The 19,883-nt window shown below is 36.2% G+C and overlaps 1 protein-coding gene across 2 annotated transcripts in view; it reads left to right on the plus strand.

The window, feature by feature from the left end:
- The window catches only part of dvl1b (dishevelled segment polarity protein 1b), a 39,194-nt gene extending 19,485 nt beyond the window's left edge, over positions 1-19,709 (plus strand). Inside the window, exons 4-16 of one of the 2 annotated variants that reach the window (XM_084101669.1) lie at positions 3,106-3,218; positions 6,494-6,632; positions 6,740-6,833; positions 7,094-7,163; positions 7,246-7,385; positions 10,768-10,844; positions 10,933-11,000; positions 11,099-11,176; positions 11,261-11,395; positions 12,316-12,483; positions 12,576-12,794; positions 15,131-15,167; positions 17,359-19,709. In XM_084101669.1, the coding sequence (XP_083957795.1) occupies positions 3,106-3,218; positions 6,494-6,632; positions 6,740-6,833; positions 7,094-7,163; positions 7,246-7,385; positions 10,768-10,844; positions 10,933-11,000; positions 11,099-11,176; positions 11,261-11,395; positions 12,316-12,483; positions 12,576-12,794; positions 15,131-15,135 (1,306 nt within the window). In that variant the 3' untranslated portion in view covers positions 15,136-15,167; positions 17,359-19,709. The remainder of the gene's footprint in view (positions 1-3,105; positions 3,219-6,493; positions 6,633-6,739; positions 6,834-7,093; positions 7,164-7,245; positions 7,386-10,767; positions 10,845-10,932; positions 11,001-11,098; positions 11,177-11,260; positions 11,396-12,315; positions 12,484-12,575; positions 12,795-15,130; positions 15,168-17,358) is intronic. The other variant, XM_084101668.1, reaches the window with a different exon arrangement.
- Positions 19,710-19,883: the final 174 nt, after the last annotated feature.

Below are 19,883 nucleotides of genomic sequence, written 5' to 3' on the forward strand. Positions count from 1 at the left end.
TGGTAAGGTAACTCATTAACCAGTTAACAGTTTTTTACTGTAGCATTTTTACAGGGTTTTTTTTCTATAAAAGTTACAACCATTTTTTACAGTGTGGATGGAACATTATTATTGCAGTCACATGCTCACACCAGTTCCTTTTATAAGGAAAGAAATCAAAACAAACCTTATGTGAGGATTATACTTGTATAGCAGAATATATGAAGGCAGCATACAGAGGTAACTCTTTACCTTGAAAAAAATGCCAATGATATCATGAATAATGTGAGTTAAAATGAACCCACTGCTGGTTTCGTGTTGAAGTGAGAATTGAGCCATACATGTGAGGATAAGCTGATCACTTGTGCTGTCGCTGTGATATTTCTGCCCTCTTGTGGCTGTTTTTTAAACTGCAAGCACAAAGTCATAGGATTATATAATTTTTGATGCCATGTCCTTAATTTCTAACATTGGTTGACTGACTCACTGCTTACATTTGTATAACATGTTGCATTCATGCAGTATACCTCACATTTTTAGGACAACAATAATAACAATATGCTGTAAAACACTAGCGTTAAAAAGTTTGGGGTAGGTTTTTATGTTTTTGAAATTTTGAAATTGTCTTATATTCAGCAAAACGGTTATTCTGCTTCATATTCAGGATTCTTTGATGAATAGAAAACATTAATTTGAAACAGAAATCTTTTGTAATATTAAAAATGGCTTTACTGTCACTTTTCATCAATTTAATGAATCCTTGCTGAATAACAGTGTTAATTTCTTTCAAAAAGTAAATTATACTGACCTATAGTGTATGTTTCATACAAACATTATAATAAAAAAAATAAGTGAATAATTAAAATTATATTATATTTTTTATTATATTGTATTAAAATAGCAAAAACTGAAGTGACTATTTTTTAATCATAAAAAAAATAATTTCTACTGCTTGTACTCTTTGACCTACGGTGTATTTAAAAGTATTATATCTTCCGGAAAGGACAAACTAATTTTTGGCATAAGGTAAAAAAAAAAAAATACAAAAGGTTATCACATTCAGGGGTCATGTGTGTGTGTGTATATATATATATATATATATATATATATATATATATATATACAGTGAGGAAAATAAGTATTTGAACACCCTGCTATTTTGCAAGTTCTCCCACTTAGAAATCATGGAGGGGTCTGAAATTGTCATCGTAGGTGCATGTCCACTGTGAGATACATAATCTAAAAAAAAAAATCCAGAAATCACAATGTATGATTTTTTAACTATTTATTTGTATGATACAGCTGCAAATAAGTATTTGAACACCTGAGAAAATCAATGTTAATATTTGGTACAGTAGCCTTTGTTTGCAATTACAGAGGTCAAACGTTTCCTGTAGTTTTTCACCAGGTTTGCACACACTGCAGGAGGGATTTTGGCCCACTCCTCCACACAGATCTTCTCTAGATCAGTCAGGTTTCTGGGCTGTCGCTGAGAAACACGGAGTTTGAGCTCCCTCCAAAGATTCTCTATTGGGTTTAGGTCTGGAGACTGGCTAGGCCACGCCAGAACCTTGATATGCTTCTTACAGAGCCACTCCTTGGTTATCCTGGCTGTGTGCTTCGGGTCATTGTCATGTTGGAAGACCCAGCCTCGACCCATCTTCAATGCTCTAACTGAGGGAAGGAGGTTGTTCCCCAAAATCTCGCAATACATGGCCCCGGTCATCCTCTCCTTAATACAGTGCAGTCGCCCTGTCCCATGTGCAGAAAAACACCCCCAAAGCATGATGCTACCACCCCCATGCTTCACAGTAGGGATGGTGTTCTTGGGATGGTACTCATCATTCTTCTTCCTCCAAACACGTTTAGTGGAATTATGACCTAAAAGTTCTATTTTGGTCTCATCTGACCACATGACTTTCTCCCATGACTCCTCTGGATCATCCAAATGGTCATTGGCAAACTTAAGACGGGCCTTGACTTGTGCTGGTTTAAGCAGGGGAACCTTCCGTGCCATGCATGATTTCAAACCATGACGTCTTAGTGTATTACCAACAGTAACCTTGGAAACGGTGGTCCCAGCTCTTTTCAGGTCATTGACCAGCTCCTCCCGTGTAGTTCTGGGCTGATTTCTCACCTTTCTTAGGATCATTGAGACCCCACGAGGTGAGATCTTGCATGGAGCCCCAGTCCGAGGGAGATTGACAGTCATGTTTAGCTTCTTCCATTTTCTAATGATTGCTCCAACAGTGGACCTTTTTTCACCAAGCTGCTTGACAATTTCCCCGTAGCCCTTTCCAGCCTTGTGGAGGTGTACAATTTTGTCTCTAGTGTCTTTGGACAGCTCTTTGGTCTTGGCTGTTAGTAGTTGGATTCTTTCTGATTGTATGGGGTGGACAGGTGTCTTTATGCAGCTAACGACCTCAAACAGGTGCATCTAATTTAGGATAATAAATGGAGTGGAGGTGGACATTTTAAAGGCAGACTAACAGATCTTTGAGGGTCAGAATTCTAGCTGATAGACAGGTGTTCAAATACTTATTTGCAGCTGTATCATACAAATAAATAGTTACAAAATCATATATTGTGATTTCGGGATTTTTTTTTTGGATTATGTCTCTCACAGTGGACATGCACCTACGATGACAATTTCAGACCCCTCCATGATTTCCAAGTGGGAGAACTTGCAAAATAGCAGGGTGTTCAAATACTTATTTTCCTCACTGTATATATATATATATATACACACACACACCTTTATAGGCCACCTTTACTATATGGTGGAATAAATCTTTCACCTCACTCAGATTTCTACTGAAAGCACATATAGATGTTCATGCTTACACAAAGACACACTTGCCTGCCCCAAGGGTGTAATTCAAAAACCGATTTTTCATGATGAAACCCCCTATGTGTCATTACCATTATTCTCTTTCTCTCTCGCTCACTCTCTTCCCCTTTCTGCCCTTCTCACAAAGGCTAAAATAGTCTGCATTCCATCACTTACATGTATATCTTACATGCACATACAGCGTCCTATGAGTATCAGATAATACAGCTGTTGCAGTGTGTCTAATGTTTTTTCAGAGCTCATGCTGCATGTTTCTGTGTGTGTGTTTGCTACAGTGCTAATGCAGTGAACAGCAGAGACGGTCTGGACACAGAAACTGGAAGTGAGTCTGTCCTCCGCCACCGCAGAGAGCGGGAACGAGAAAGGACAAGACGGAGGAGAGATGAATGTGAGTGTAGCTACAAGATCATTCGTAAATACTGTAATTTTATCATAGGCAGGGTTCCTACAAGTTTTCCCTTTCAAAATTCTCAAATTTCACACCCTATTTAACAGAAAATTGCACAGTCTGATTTGGATGATCGTTTGCTCCTTTATCAGTTGCTGGTTTGGCTTATGGTAAAGACAAACAGTTTCGCGTAATGAAAATATGCGCCTTGAATTCATTCAGTCCTGTTCAATGATCACTTAACTTTTGCCATGATAACACTCTGCTTGTACGATTATTATTATAATTTTTTGAAATTCTTAATTTTATATTTAGAAAACTGAAATGGAGCAATAGTTTAGAAACACCTTTTTTTTATTTATTCTTTTTTAATACTTATCCAGACCTGGAAATTACTCAAATATGTACTTTTCTATACTGTGTAGGGACCCTGCATAGGTGACCAAATCCCTGCTGCACATGCCACTTTATTTTGCATTCGTACACAAAGTTGATATAATCATGGCTTGATCCTACTCTGAGCATGACAAATGTTTTACGCCCTCTTGTAGGATATTTGCCTCATTGGTGTGCTAAATATATTCGTCTTTTGAAACTGAGGTCAAAAAGTCACCTCTTTTAGTGTATGTTTGTTTCACATGTATAGTGGTGTTTTCATCTTTGTCTATTTGTGTATGCGTTTGTTTGTTTTTAGCTCATTTATAAAGTCTTAATTTATCCATAATTACCTACCATGACAGACTGAAAGACTTCATCTTTTTTAAATGTGTTCTCACATTAATATTACGGAAGAATACAAATAAAGCAATCTGTCATTTAAATGACATTTACATACACTCTCATTGTACATTGTGTTTCTCTTCTTTCTTTGTTCTGTATTTGTACTTGAACTTCCATTGATTGTTTGCACAATACATAACTGCACAAATAACAAATGAAGACACATTAATACAATCTACAATGGCAAAAAAAATTATTGTAAATTACTTATTTACAACAACAGGCGTTAACAGAGCAGAATCACACACCCTTCCTGTCGTCTATTCAACATAGTCCTCACCCTTACAAAACAAATGCTTTCTCACACACAAACACACCCAGACCTCTCACAATAATTTATCTGTGTTTGTGATGGTAGTGCAGGTCTCTCTGTTGGCCCATTAGTTCCCGCTGATCATTAATCAGTGTGGCTTAATTATCTGGCCAGTCTGGAGACAGTGTCAGTGGTGACAGTGCAACACTCCTTGAGTTCAGAATTAATAGGACAAAAAGGAGAAAAAAAATATTAGGTTTACAAGATGCACTGTTCCTCTGGGAATAGCCAGGCGGTAGCTAGGGATTCTGGGCCCCTGACTGAATTTTGTACTGTGTCCCTTTCCTATTTGCGAATAAGATGCAAAGCAAAAATATGGATTTATTTATTTATTTATTTTCCTTTTTTTTTTTTTTTTTTTTTTTTAATGCTAAACACACAACACAAAGACATTTACATATATAGGCCTAACATACTAATACAGAGAGGTTACAAAAATGAATAAAATAAAAAGAAAGAAATAAAAAGTAAAAAGAAAGAAATTAAATAAAAGACAAACAGTGGGATGTGGCTTTATGCACCCTACACAGGAAACAGTTAGTCAGGCGAAACAAACAGTTTTATTTTTGTATTTCCACACATACAAGCTAACGTCACACTTCAGACTATATATTTTATCATCAAATTTCTGTTTAGAGGCTTGTCACCCCTCGACGCGGGCAAACTGTGCCTCGTAAATTATAATTGCGCAGTACGTGATGATTATTTTCACGCTCGAGCAGAGACTGCAAAAATCGAAATTGTCGCGCGCTCATTGTCCACGCGCTGCTGTTGATGAATGACAGTGCGCGTCTGGCGAGAGCGCGAGCAGAAGGGGCGGATAATAAATTCATATCGCGCGCTCCCGCGGGAGTTGTTCTGTCTGTGTAGTAGTTTATTTGTGTGCACCGGCGGAGAGAAGCTCTTCTGTCGTTAGCGCTTTCTGAGGTAAGGCGAATTCACTTTACAAAAGTATTTTATTTTAAAATAAATAAAATTCGGGTATTCATTTCATATGTTTTGTAGTGCTAGGCTAAATATTAATTTATCAGAAAGACGTGCGTAATTGGCTTGTATTTTGTTAAGAGCAAGTGAAAATAGTATCTATTATAAAGAAGAAAACTGATATCTATACAGAATGCTAGAGTTGTTAAACTGCAGCAAATATAATAATAAAATAAAATAAAATAGTTTTCATTATATTTTTACAATATTTAAAAAAAGATTGAAACATCCTTAAAACATGATTTCAAAAAATGTTCATAATTGGTTTGTTTTCGTATCCTATATTTACATTTTTTAAAACTAATTTGATTATTTTACGTTAAACTTAAAGAATGAAATAAATGAAACTATGAATTAACTGCAATTTTAACCAGCATGTGAAGAATTATTTTTCAATAGATTGCAACATAATACACCTTTGTGCATCACTCGTGATATATTGTTATATTATCCTGCTAAACATATGATATATCTATAGTCTGGGTTTAAATAGGCTGCTTACACAAATAGTGGTGATGTATTGAGTACTTTGTTTCCATTTCGTTGCCTGAAGTCAAACATGGCTCTGTAATGGATTGCCTAGTTTGCTAGATGTAGCTACACCGCCATCTTTTGTAGCTTGTTTGTTCTACATCTGTAGCCTGAATAAAAACACAGAATATAAATTATATTTAAACATATTTTGTTCTCCATTAGTCTTGTGCATTTCCTTCCTCACTATCAATTTTACTTTCCCCCACATCTCCTCTGTTCTACTGCCTGTCTTTTGTTAATCAAACTTTCATCAAACTAATTTAGCAATGACTGCAAGTGCAAGATAAATAAAGTACTAAAGACTGCCTTAAAATTCAAAAGACTGGCATGTGAGTAAGCATATCAGACAGTATGAGAGAGCGATATCAGCCTATTGAAAGAAGCACTGGCAGCCCAACTCTCCTGGAGTGTTTCGGGTTCCACCAGAGGCGATACCAAAAGCCCGGCTCACTGAGATGCCGTCGCCTCACCAGAGCCTTCCAGCCAATCAGATGCCACCCTGAGGCAGAGCCCCGCCCACAGGAGTGTATGTTTTCCTCATTTAAGTTTGTCGCTCAAGGTGCGATCAAGCCATGAATATATCCAAATATATGGTTCTCTTTGTTAGTGTTTTGTTGTTTCAACAAGGCATTCACAAGCTCGCTGTGTGCATGATTGTTCTTAGTCCCGCGTGTGAACGGTCACACAAAAGCCGAGCGGGTGATGAGGGACTCGGCCATGGGCTGTGACAGTGGCTCTATGATGAGCAGTGAGCTGGAGTCAAGCTCCTTCATAGACAGCGAGGAGGATGAGGATGCTAGCAGGTTTGGAATGACATTTTGCTAGACTTCTAACTGACTTATTCGGTCTTGGCTCAAATTGTATACACAATAATCTATCTGTTCTTCTCTTCTGTGTTTGTGTCTCTCAGGCTGAGCAATTCCACAGAGCAGAGCTCTTCTTTTCAGTTAATGAAGAGACATAAGCGCAGGCGCCGGCGACACAAAGTGGCTAAAATCGACAGGGTTAGAAGTGTGTGTGTGCTTGCGTGTGTGCACCTACTTAACCACATATTGGGGACAAATTTGTATCCAGAAAAGAGCTAAATCTGACAAAACATCCCAAAACCTTTGGGCTAGGGTGTGGGTTATGTTATACTATTTTTCCCATTCAGCCAAGTAAATGTGTGTGTGTGTATGTATGTATGTGCATATATATGTATACATATATATATGTATTTGACTTCTTGGGGTTTCATGCATCTCCTTTGCTTTTGTATCCACAGTCATCTTCCTTCAGTAGTATCACAGATTCAACCATGAGCCTCAACATCATCACAGTTACCCTCAATATGGGTAAGATCAAACTTGCCTTTTACATGTACACGTACAGTGTGACACAAATTCATCACGTCCGTGTTCTCTCTTGTTTGCACAGAGAAATATAACTTTCTCGGCATCAGTATAGTGGGCCAAAGTAACGATAGAGGAGATGGTGGCATCTACATCGGCTCTATCATGAAGGGAGGAGCGGTGGCAGCAGATGGGAGGATAGAGCCAGGCGACATGCTGCTGCAGGTACATTGTAGTCTGGATATTCATTTCTGTTTGTGATCAATTTAGTCTGGTTTTAACAATTTTGGGACAGATTGTTTTTTGTAAACTTTGACAGTGTAAAAAAGACATTCCAAAGAGGCTGTTGTTGAAGCACGCGACATTAAATGCTATATGAGCAGAACATCAGCTTTTTGAAAAATGCTCCTCAGTTTGAAGCAAAAGGTTCAGAGAGATGTTGGGATATGGTCATGAAAAACTAAATTACAGATTATAATATTTAATAATAAATAATATAAGCTTTAAGCTATTATAAGCTTAGAGAAAGTTTAAAGTTGCAATGTAGGCCCTGTAGTTTGATCATAAAAAAAGGCTAGTCCATCCAAAATTTTTAATTGTGTCATCTTTTTGCCCTCATGTCATTCCAACTATTATGTCATACCACTACCACATACCACATCTCAGCCAGCTTAACTTAGGCAATAGCCGTCAAGCTTAACAACAGGCAAGCTAGTCTGGCGTTGACATAAAATAGCTTCATGCCAGGTTGGAAATGCCACCAAAATTAATAAAAATGCCCCAAAAATGTGATATAAATTTTTTACCTAACAGTTGATTTTATGAATTGCCAATTTTTAGACACAACATTGTCAATTTTGACAGTTTTTGCTCTATTTGGCCAACAAAAATTGTTCCAAACAAAGCAGAAAACTTGCGTCTCCCAGCAACAGCGGTGTGGCGTTATTGAATGATTTACCGTTTTTGAACGAATCGGGTGAGTCAATGATTCAATGGCCCATTCATAAACTCGTGCTGAATTCGGAACCGCTTACTAGCATACTACTCTTACTATTTTTCCTATATCTTTCTATGGCAAAAATAGTAAGAGTAGTATGTAAGTATGTGGTTCCGAATTGAGCATCAGTGGACACTTGTGTCTTTCATGAATAAATCAGCTGGTTTGAACGAATCAGTTGAATGAATGATTCTATGATTCACTTATTATGACTTGCCTTCACCTACTGGCGGTTTTAGTTTCATAATAGTATCATTTCATTTTTCCCAACATTTCATATTTCTATATTCAAAATATAATATTTAGACCAAACAAATTTGGTTCCCATTGACTTCCATTGTATTTTTGACCATACAATGGAAGTCAGTGGGAACCAAAACTGTTTGGTTACCAACATTCTTCAAATTTGTCATTTTTGGGTGGACTATCCCTTTAAAAACACCTAATAGATCAGTTTTTCAGTTCGAATAGCAGATTACAGGGTTCGTACGGGTGCTTGAAATCCTTGAAAGTGCTTGAATTTTGATGTTGCGTTTTCAAGGTTTGAAAAGTGCTTGAATTTTGGATAAAATGCTTGAAAATGCTTGAATTTGTAACTGTATTTCTTTCACAAGAAATATCTTTCTGACGAAATAGTTCTTTATTAAATGGAGAAAAAAATGTAGCCCTTCAGAATCAGATACAGATTGATTTGCGTTACGCTGGCCAGAGCAAAAGTAGGCGGAGTTTTCATTTTGATTTCCGCGGTTGTTTGGATGCACCGTTTTTATTGGCCACGCAGCGGCAACAGTTGAACTATTTTAAACTTTGACCGCGGCGTGCGCGCGAGCTCGCTGAGCTCCACTTTGGTCCGAGTCGCGCGGCGCAAGCCATTGAAATATATCGGTTTCATTTCATAGCGCAGCGCGGTCCGCGTCCTATCTGAAAGGGCCATTAGTGACTGAGAGTACTTGGTGTGATAATGTAATGTAAATATTGCATGTCCGTTATGTTCATTTGTGGAATATGCAGTGAACATTGCCAAAATTACAGAACTGTAACGTGCAAATTAACCTGCAAACGTTAGCCCAGTGCATAACAACAGTCGGCGATTGCTGAACTGAAATCAGTCAGTGTCATAAGTAGTATACTGTTACTGTAAGGTTTAGGATGGCCCTATGCAATATTTACACTGCTCTATTCCAGTAAATGTATTAGCTAACGTTATGTCTTGGCCCAAGACATCTGAAATACAGCTAGGCAATGAAATACATTTATCAGGCAGGTGCCTGTGCACTCAGATATTGTTCAAACCTTGTCTATATCAAGAATGTGTCCCAAAACGGTCTTCATATTTGAAATTAATTCAGTTTTACAGCCTATAAATCACATTATCTGGTCAGCAATATTTGGACATTAATATAATGAAAAGTATATTATTCATATACTTAGTGATACATTTTGAAGAATAAAACTTGTGATTGGCTTAAATATTAGGGCTGCACAATATATCGAAATATTGCAAATGTATATATTACAATATATATAATTGCTTGCATATCGCAAAGGCTTGCAATAACGGGTCATGAACAAAAGACAAAGAAAATCACTCACTGCTTTTGGCTGAATAGGCTAACTTTTGTAGCTTTAATAAGAATCAGTATATTTAATTCATGCAGTGAAAACTAAGCAGTGTTTATTTTTACATTTGATTAATCAGTTTCTGTTGTTAAATAAACCTAATGTAGGAATAGGATAACCTGAACCCCTAAACCCCAGTGATGTTAAAATAACACTTCTTATGCTACAGTAAAACACTGATGTTCACTGTCTTGAAGTTGTAGGGATATTTTCTTATCACAAAAAGAATGTGAAACACGTATGTGTAGGTTATATCATTTTAAAGATAATTTAAGTTAATTTGACACACTTTAAGCATTATCGTATCGCATATTGAATATCGCATTATTTAATGTGTTATCGCATATCTCATTTTTCTTCTATATCGTGCAGCCCTCTGCTATTGTGAAACATTTGGCTGTTTATCTCTTTTGATGTGATAAAAACACTAAATAAGAATTTTAACTATGTATTGGTATGTAATTTACGGTAGTGTAAGGTGCTGGAAAAAGCTTTAAAATGGACCTGGAAAGTGCTTGAAAAGTGCTTGAATTTGACCTTGGAAAAAGTGTACGAACCCTGAGATTAGTGTAATGCAATGGATTGACTCTGCCAATGGTGTATTAAAGTGATTTAACACTGCAGGGACATACTTACATTTTATATTTATATGTATTTACATTAGCTTTTAAGGATGAGATTTGGCCTCTGGCTCTGTGGCTTTAGTAGTGATTGTCTCTGGATCCAAATACAGCCTTAAAATGCCTCCAGCAGCTGCTGATCCCTGTTGAGAGGCAGATTACAGTTATGGATTAGACTGCATATTTATATCGGCATGGCACAGTTTGGTACACTGATATTAATAACATTACCTTAAGGTAATTACCTTACCTTTTTATTTACAGAAACTTAGAAGGTCCCAGTTGACCTTGGTATGAATTACTCACAGAGGCTCAAAATATTGCTCTGCCTTAAAGCTAACATGTGTGTATGCCACATTTTGACTTGCAGGTAAATGATGTGAACTTTGAGAACATGAGCAATGACGATGCTGTCAGGATCCTCAGAGAGATTGTCTCAAAGAATGGGTAAGAATAAACATGTCTGAATTGTAACATTGGACATGAGGCTTAGATGTAATGTGTTTTAACTAACCATTGTACTTGTCTTCTGTAGTCCTATCAGTCTCACTGTTGCCAAATGCTGGGACCCTTCGCCTCGCAGTTACTTTACAATACCTAGAGGTCAATACACACAAACTCTTTATCTACGCTTCTTTCAAATAAATGAGATACTTGTCCATCTTATCTGACTTATCTGACCTGTTTTTTCCCTCCCAAAGCTGAACCAGTTAGACCCATTGACCCGGCTGCATGGATTTCGCACACTACTGCACTAACAGGATCTTACCCACAAAACGGTACAGTCTATTCTCTCTGACCGATCACAACATCTCTTTTTTTGTTGCAAAGCATGATCCTAATCATCCTGTTGTCCTTCACAGAGTTTGACGATCTCCCGCTTACAGTGGGAAAAACGGACATGGCCACCATTGTAAAGGTGATGCAGGTCCCAGACTCAGGACTAGAAATAAGGGACAGAATGTGGCTGAAGATTACTATATCTAATGCTGTAATAGGTGAGATGTCTTTTGCGTTCATCACCTGTGAAAATATCTCACTCATGTTATTACTGTTGATGATGTTTTAAAAAATGTGTAAAGCAGTGTTATTTTAGTATTGAGATACTATTATATTTTTAGTAATATTTTGAAGGAGATATTTTGTATAATATTTATATGTATATATTTATAATTTAATTTGTATGATTTTTTTTTTTTTTTTTTAATTTCAGTTTTTTAGTTATTGTGGCACATCAAGTCACATCACAGTCATACTTTATATTAGATGTGTAAATACTATATACTTGCATCAAAAAATAATTGTTAGGTACATTGTGTACTCATTGTGTTCATGTTGAATTACAAAACACTGATATTGAGGTGGGATACGGGTAAGGTTAGTTACAGGTTTGGTGGTATGGGTAGGTTTATATATAAATGTAATAAATGTAATTACATAAATTAATTTCAGCTGTTATTACATGCAGGTATTTTTTAAATATAAGTACTATGTGTATGTACACAATAAGTGCAATGTATCAAATGATTAATTGAAATGATTATACTTTTTATACATTTGAAAGTGTCTTGTTACACTTTAATTATACATTTACGTACTCAGTAATATTACTAAAGGGTTATGATTAGGGTTAGTTGCATGTAATTATGCATAATTAATAGTTATATCTATAGCAACTACATGTAACATATGTAACAATGACACCGTAAAATAAAGTGTTACCTTGAAATGTTAGTACATCGTAGATAAAGATACTTCATATAAAGTGTGACCTGTAAAACTTTTTTATATATTTTATTTTATTTCTTAACTTACCTTTTATTTAAAGTAACAAAAAGTGTATTTTTTTTATGGTTTTAGTTAACTATAATAACTGTGGTGTATAGGTATTCATCTGTCTGTATCTCGCATGTTACAGGAGGTGATGTAGTAGACTGGCTGTACTCACGGGTTGAAGGATTCAAAGACCGGCGTGATGCTAGGAAATATGCCAGCAGCCTGCTCAAACACGGCTATCTGAGACACACTGTCAACAAGATCACCTTCTCTGAACAGTGTTACTACACATTTGGAGATCTCTGCCAAAGTACAACACATCTCTATATTTCCTTCATGCTTTTTATTTATCCTTACAAACAAAATGTTTCCACCTTTATAATTTCCCGACTTTGTTCTTAGACATGGCTACACTAAACTTGAATGAGGGATCGAGTGGTGCTGGTTCAGAGCACGACACATTGGCCCCTCTCCCCCCTCCGTCTACTAACCCGTGGCCCATGGGCGGCCAGCCCTTCCCCTATCCACCCTTCTCCACAGCGCCCTCTGGTTTCCCACCAGGATATTCCGACCCCTGCCACAGTTTCCACAGTGGCAGCGCAGGAAGTCATCACAGTGAGGGTAAGTAGGGGAAGGTCATCCTTGACATCCTAGTTCATTACTGAAATAATAAGATCGTATAGTTTAGCTCATATATATACATTATTTCAGGCTGTTGTAAATGTATGAAATAGTTGATCCTGCGTTATGCATTTGCTTGCACACTATCTAGCTGTTTTTGAAAGCAAGAATTACATTTTTTTTTTTTTTTTTTTTTAAGTATTGTCCTCAAATACGGTCGGTCCATTTTAGGTGAAGTGTCTTGTGGGGTCCCTAGTTTAAAACCTTTCAAGCAACCTTCAACCTTCAACCTTCTTCGTTTTTGGCCACATTTTAAAAATTGATCTCCATCAGCTCATCATGATTTCATCTGGCATACATCTCATTCTCTAGTGCTTTTTGCCTTCAACGCTGATGCAGTGCACAAACACGTCCGTCTCAATCCACTGCTTCACATTAACCTTCACCTGTTGCTCATTTCACACATGCCATGCACCAGCTCAGTGAAAATGTCAGGAAGGAATCTCAGCAGCCTGAGTGTGTGTTTGAGTTGCCTGTAAAGAACAGTTAGATTGATCTGTCATCTCTGAAGTGAAGGTTCGGATGTGTTGTGTGGTTTGAAGCTTATGGATAGGCCCATGAAAGCAGTCAAACAAAATCAAACTAGGGCAGATATGGAAAAACATTTTAAATATTTTAAGTACATGGATTTTATGTACTATATATATATACACTACCGTTCAAAAGTTTCGGGCCGATAAAATTCTTTAATGTTTAACTCTTATGCTCGCCAAGGCTGCATTTATTTGATCAAAATTAAAAACCATAATAATTTGAAATATTGTTAATACAGCCATTGCTCCAGTCTCCAGTGTCACATAATCTTTCAGAAATTAGGGATGTACTATATAACTATAGTATCAATATATCGATACTCATAAGTATTGATTTATTTGATATCGATAAAAAATATCCATATTAAAATGATAATTATACAAAATGTGGGTTTATACATCACTTTCAAATGTTTTCAGTACTTTTTGTTAATGTTTGTTTTTAAACATATTTAGCTGGCCTGTGTCCCGTGACGTGACAAGATACACTTTGCATTAAACTGAGAGAGATGGAGAGAATGGCAAAAAAGGAAACATAGCATGGTGTGTGTTGCATTTTTAATTGTATACATATTTATGTCATAATAATTTAAATTACTTGAATTTAAATTACTATTCAATCACAATATTAAAATACAAGTTTACATTGTTGTCCACATTTTAATTTAATTGTGCTCATATTTGCTTTTGTGGTAAATTTGTAATCAATGGCCAGTATGTGTCATGTGATTTGCCTTTTAAGTATGAAAATGAACATTATTTTGAAAAATCACATACCAATTTAAGAAATAATCAGTATTAGTATCGTTAAAACTGTAACAAAAAGTATCGGTATCATATCGAATGAAAAAAAGCTTGGTATCGACCATCCCTATCAGAAATCATTCTAGTAAACATTTATTATTATTATCAATGTTTAAAGGAGTTGTGCTAATAAATATTTTTGTGAAATCTATGATGAATATAAAGTTCAAAAGAACTACATTTATTTGAAATAGAAATCTTTTGTAATATTATAAATGTCTTTACTGGCACTTTTGATCAAATGAATGCATTCTTGCTGAATAACAGTATTAAAATCTTACTGACTTTGAACGGTAGTGTCTATTTTCAATAGATATGACATGCGATGTCAAAAGTATACTCAATGCACTGACTCAGTTTAGTAAATCTATGTATTAGACAGTTACACTGATAATATTATTCAAACAATGATATTAACAATTCATAAGCTCTAAATTCATTTTTGACCTTTATTACCGACTGATAATAATAATAATTAATAATAAAGGCTACTAATAATCATTTGATTTAATTGATTTGACGTAATTGAACAATAAATGAAGGCTAATTGCTGAAACATTTTTATTAATATGTAACTTTAATAATTAAATAAAGCAGTATGTTCAATAGAATTCAAATCTTTACTGTGGTATCGAAATTGGTATCTAGTATCGTGAAATTTCAGCACAACTGGTATCGACTATCGAATTTTGCTTTCCTGATGACCCTGGATTTCACAATATTTCTGTAAGTTCCGACATGTCATCGCAACATGTAAATAGATATCTTATATGAGCGCATATAAGATTTTATTTTAACTGAGCAGATTCCAGATGAAATTCCAGTAGTGCATTCAGGCTGTGAGTATGAATTGTACTTGATAGAGCTTCTGGTAACAAGACAGACAGAAAGACGGCATAACTGTGTTGTTTCCTGTTCGTTTCTGCTGGGCAATGGCAGACTGATGGAGGAGGTAGTCCCAACCCTGGGGTGTCCGGTAAGGCAGCCTCCTTCCCTCTCTTTCTCTCTCTCTCTCTCTCTCTCTCTCTTACAGTCATGTCTCCCTCCATGACTGGGGTATTTCTGTTGCTGGATTTGTCCTGCTGCCTCGCCTCTCGTCTCTGTATTTCTCAGCATGTCATGTGTTGTGGATAAAGCGGCCACACAAATGAGCTGCATACACAATAGTTTGGGAATAAACATGACAAAATCAATGTAGATCCCATATGTGTATGTAGAAAGCTTTGCCATGCCTGTTATGTAAGAGTGAAATGATGTGGCTTTTGTGTAAAGTTTGACTGTTTTAAATTCAGGATGCAGCACCTCATGAACTCATTTGCATTGTCATTTGACTCCAGTGTCATGTCATCCAGTTTTAATTGCACATCTGATAGATGCATTTCATCAGCTCTTTAATTGCCATCATTTTTCATCATATTTTAATCATTCTCTTTGAAACACGGAACATAGCATGAAGGAACGAAGTGCGAGAAATGCAGAACATTTGTCATTATATGTTAGTGAGGGATGGAGTGTTTCTCTGAATTTATGAGTGAGTTCAGTTGCTGAAGGATTAGTTCTCGATCAGAGCTTCTCAACTGCTTTTCCTGAAAGATCCAGATATTACGTTTATAATTGCCTTAATTGCATAGGCCTGACAATATGCAACATTATTAATTACATAATTATTATTATTATTATTTTGAGTATTCACCGTGCAAATCACTTCATGGTCAACATAAATCATGTTTATCCTTTATAACAAGTGATACCCGAGTCTAGTTTGCATTTTTTTTTTTTTTTTTTTTTTTTGCGTAATGTTTTTTATAATTTTCGGGGTTGAAGCCACATCACAAACTTTCCTTCTTGTTATCTGCATAATTTGGTTAGCTTCTAAGCCAAAACACTGAGTCACAGCCTTACAACAAAATATGTGACATTCTTTTTAAAAATTATATACACTACTGTTTAAAGGTTTGGGGTCAGTAGATTCATTAAAGGGATAGTTCACCCAAAAATGACAATTATTTTCTGTCATTAATTACTCCATACCCGTAAGACCTTTATTTATCTTCTGAACACAAATGAAGAACTTTTTGATGAAATCTGAGAGATTTCATACTCTCCATTGACAGTCTATGCAACTACCACTTTGACCCTTCAAAAAGTTCATAAAGAGATCGTAAAACTAATCCATATGAAATGAGTGGTTTAGTCCAAATTTTCTGAAGGGAAGCAATCTCTATCTGCAATCTGCAGTATTCTGTATGATTATAATAAGCAGTCTGTATTGGATGAACAGATTGAATTTAGGCTTTTAATCACATATAAACATTCATCAGCTCACACATCAGTTGTGGTAAACAGAAGCTCAAGCATTTGCAAGAACCAATGAGATTCATTTTGGTGTGTTACGCATCACGTTTGAGTTTACGCAAGAACCAATGAGGTTTGTTCTCGTGCGTCGAGAAGGTTCGGTTGAGCTTCTATTTATGTTCGCTGATCAACGCTTATATGTGATTAAAAGACTAAATTAAATTTGTTCATCATATAAAGCGATCTTGTCTCTTCAGTAATTTTGGACTAAACCACTCAATTCATATTAATTAGTTTTAAGATCTCTTTATGAACTTTTTGAAGCTTTCAAATAAATGCTTTAAAAAACATCATGGTTTCCACAAAAATATTAGGCAGCAAACTGGTTTTAACATTGATAATAATGATAAGAAATGTTTATTGAGCTGCAAATCAGCATATTAGAATGATTTCTGAAGGATCATGTGACAGTGAGGAAAATTCAGCTTTGCCATCACAGGAATAAATTACATTTTAAAATATATTAAAATTTTAAATTGCAATAATATTTCACAATATTGATTTTTTTATTATTATATTTTTCATTAAATAAATGCAACCTTGAGTGAACATAAGAGGCTTCTTTCAAATACATTACAAAAATCTTACCGACCCCAAACCTTTGAAAGGATCAGTATTTGTTTTCCCTGCTGTCCTCAACCAGACATACCTGAAACAAATTTTTTTGGTCATTGCATAGAAGTTTACTTTGGAAACTTTTGTTTTACCTTCTGTAAAAAGCATGTAAAGATTAAAAAATAAAATGCATTAGGCTGATTTATTCCTTTCCTTTGTTCTCCATATAGCCATGTCAACTTCTGTTTATTTTCCAGGAAGTCGAAGCAGTAGTTCCAACCCTAGCGTTGGGAGGAGCCAGCGGCCCGTGTCGAGGGACAAGGACCGTAAAGCAGCAGGCAGCGGCGGCAGCGAATCGGATTCAGGCAACAGAGCAGGCGGGAGGCGGGTTGAGCGTTCAGCCAGCCAGTTGAGCCACCGTAGCCATGCTCTCTCATCTCGCAGCCACACTCATTCCCGAGTCCCTTCCCAACACAGCCGCACGTCCTTCTCCTACAGCCACACTCCCTTCTCCAAGTACGGCCACACCTCCTGTGCACTCAGCGAACGGAGCCACGCCTCCTCTTACGGGCCCCCAGGCCTGCCTCCTCCCTACAGCCTGGCCAGATTGACCCCTAAGGGTGCTATCAGCAGCGGGCCCCCTGGGGCCCCACCAGTGAGGGAGATAGGGACCATACCACCTGAACTCACTGCTAGTCGCCAGTCCTTCCAGCATGCCATGGGAAACCCTTGTGAGTTTTTTGTGGACATAATGTGATCTGATGAACAAATAATATAATCTATTCTGTAATCTCACATGATGAGTGCCATAAATACATGCTCACTTTCACCAACTGCACATGTGGCCGTACTGTAGTCACAAGTTTGTGTGGAAGATTGAGGATCATTTGTTAAGATAATCATGTGTTGAGCAGAGGGCAAATACCTGCATACACTACACAATCTTACAGACCCTTTAGAATAGTAATGTTGCTAAAGCAAGGCTGCATTTATGTGATCAAAAATACAGTAATATTGTGAATAATAATTTTTCTTTCATCTCTGTGATGGCAAAGCTGAATTTTCAGCATCATTACTGCAGTCTTCAGTGTCACATGATCCTTCAGAAATCATAATAATATGCTGATTTGGTGCTCAAGAAACCTTGATTATTATAATCAATGCTGTAAACAGTTGTGCTGCTTAATATTTTTGTGGAAACCATCATAACTGTTTTCACAATTCTTTAATGTATAGAAAATTCAGCATTAATTTGAAATAGAAATATTTTGTAACATCAAAAAATAAATGTCATTTTTGATCAATTTAATGCATCCTTGTTAAATAATAGTTTTTTTTTTTTTTAAGTATTTCATTTCTTTAAAAGAAAAAGAAAACTTACTGACCCCAAACTTTTGAAAGTATTTGAAAGTATGGCAACCAAACAAAGCACCCAATTTTTCTGTCACCTTAAAAAAACAAAACAAGGCATTCAAACAGGGCTAATGTTACATTACACATTAGGCTCAGCACAAAATTTAAGACCAGTATTAACCATTTTAGCAATAAAATACACCAGCAGGCACATTTTTAATCCTAGATTTGCAAAAGGTTAAGACAATCAGACAATGCCCTCTGCTGGTCAGGAGCTGTTAGTCCTTTCCAAAGCTGTCCATGAAGAGACTAGGCTACTGATCACCTTTAAGATCCAGCAACAGTCAAAAAAGTATTTTCATGTTGTGTTTGTTCCTTTTCAAATGTTATTTAAAACAATCTTTATATTGTAGTTTCATTTTTTGGCGCACATGATTAATGCTTAAAGCTCTTGTGCATTACAAGCCGTCTGGGAGGGTGGCAGATACTGGAGGAATTAATCATTTTGACACGTTTCCAATTGCTACTAGGTTGGAAACATGGTAGCATGACACTGTTATGACTCTCTTGGCTATGAAACACTAGCTAGAAACATGTGTTTTCAGGAAATATAAAAGATGTCAGGGTAAATTCAAAAGCAGCACTTATAGTGTGGATGCACAAAACAATTTGGCGCTTGCTGAACGTCTGAAATTAGTTGTATTTTCTTACATAAGATGTTCTTAAATATTGTCTTTTGCCCCTGGAATAAAGTGTCAGTTGTATGATGTGATATCTGGTGCTGGTAACCTGTTCATCAGTGTCTCAAAGAGAAAATGTTTGCTCAAAAAGCTTGTTTAAGGTAACTAAATGAAGGAGACTAGTTAGCACGTGGACTGTGTACTACTGTACGTGTAGTATTTAACCATTTGAGGACTGTCGCTCAAAGACGGTCAAATTGGCACTTTTACAAGATCTGATCTGCGCTTTTATTGTGAATCTCCATCTTTAGATGTGTTGTCTAATTTTTTTTGTCTTAGGAAGACTGGGCAAACACTGCTGTACATAGTTCGTTTTTATTGTATATATGAAAATAGATAATTGTATAAAGTATATGTACAGAGCTTCTGGTCATGCCTTTTTGTATTTATGTAAGATATGAATTGGACTCTTGTGTTTGTAATTTTAAAGCAGTTTTCTAAATCTCATTTTGTTTGTGTTGTATTTGTCTGACCATCTGTAAGTGAAACTGTCTGAAATAAACGATTAATCTTAACTTCCGGCTCTTTTTCATTTGCCAGGCACTGAAATAGATGATTGCCTTTACAATTTCAGAATTTCAAAATTGATTCTGAAATATGCATTAACATTTTTGAAAGAAGTCTCTTATGTTAACCAAGACTGCATTTATCTGATCAAAAATAAAGTAAAAACTGTAATATTGTGAAAT

Source organism: Abramis brama (assembly GCF_963993115.1).
Source record: "Abramis brama genome assembly, chromosome: 23".
Taxonomy (NCBI): Eukaryota; Metazoa; Chordata; class Actinopteri; order Cypriniformes; family Leuciscidae; genus Abramis; species Abramis brama.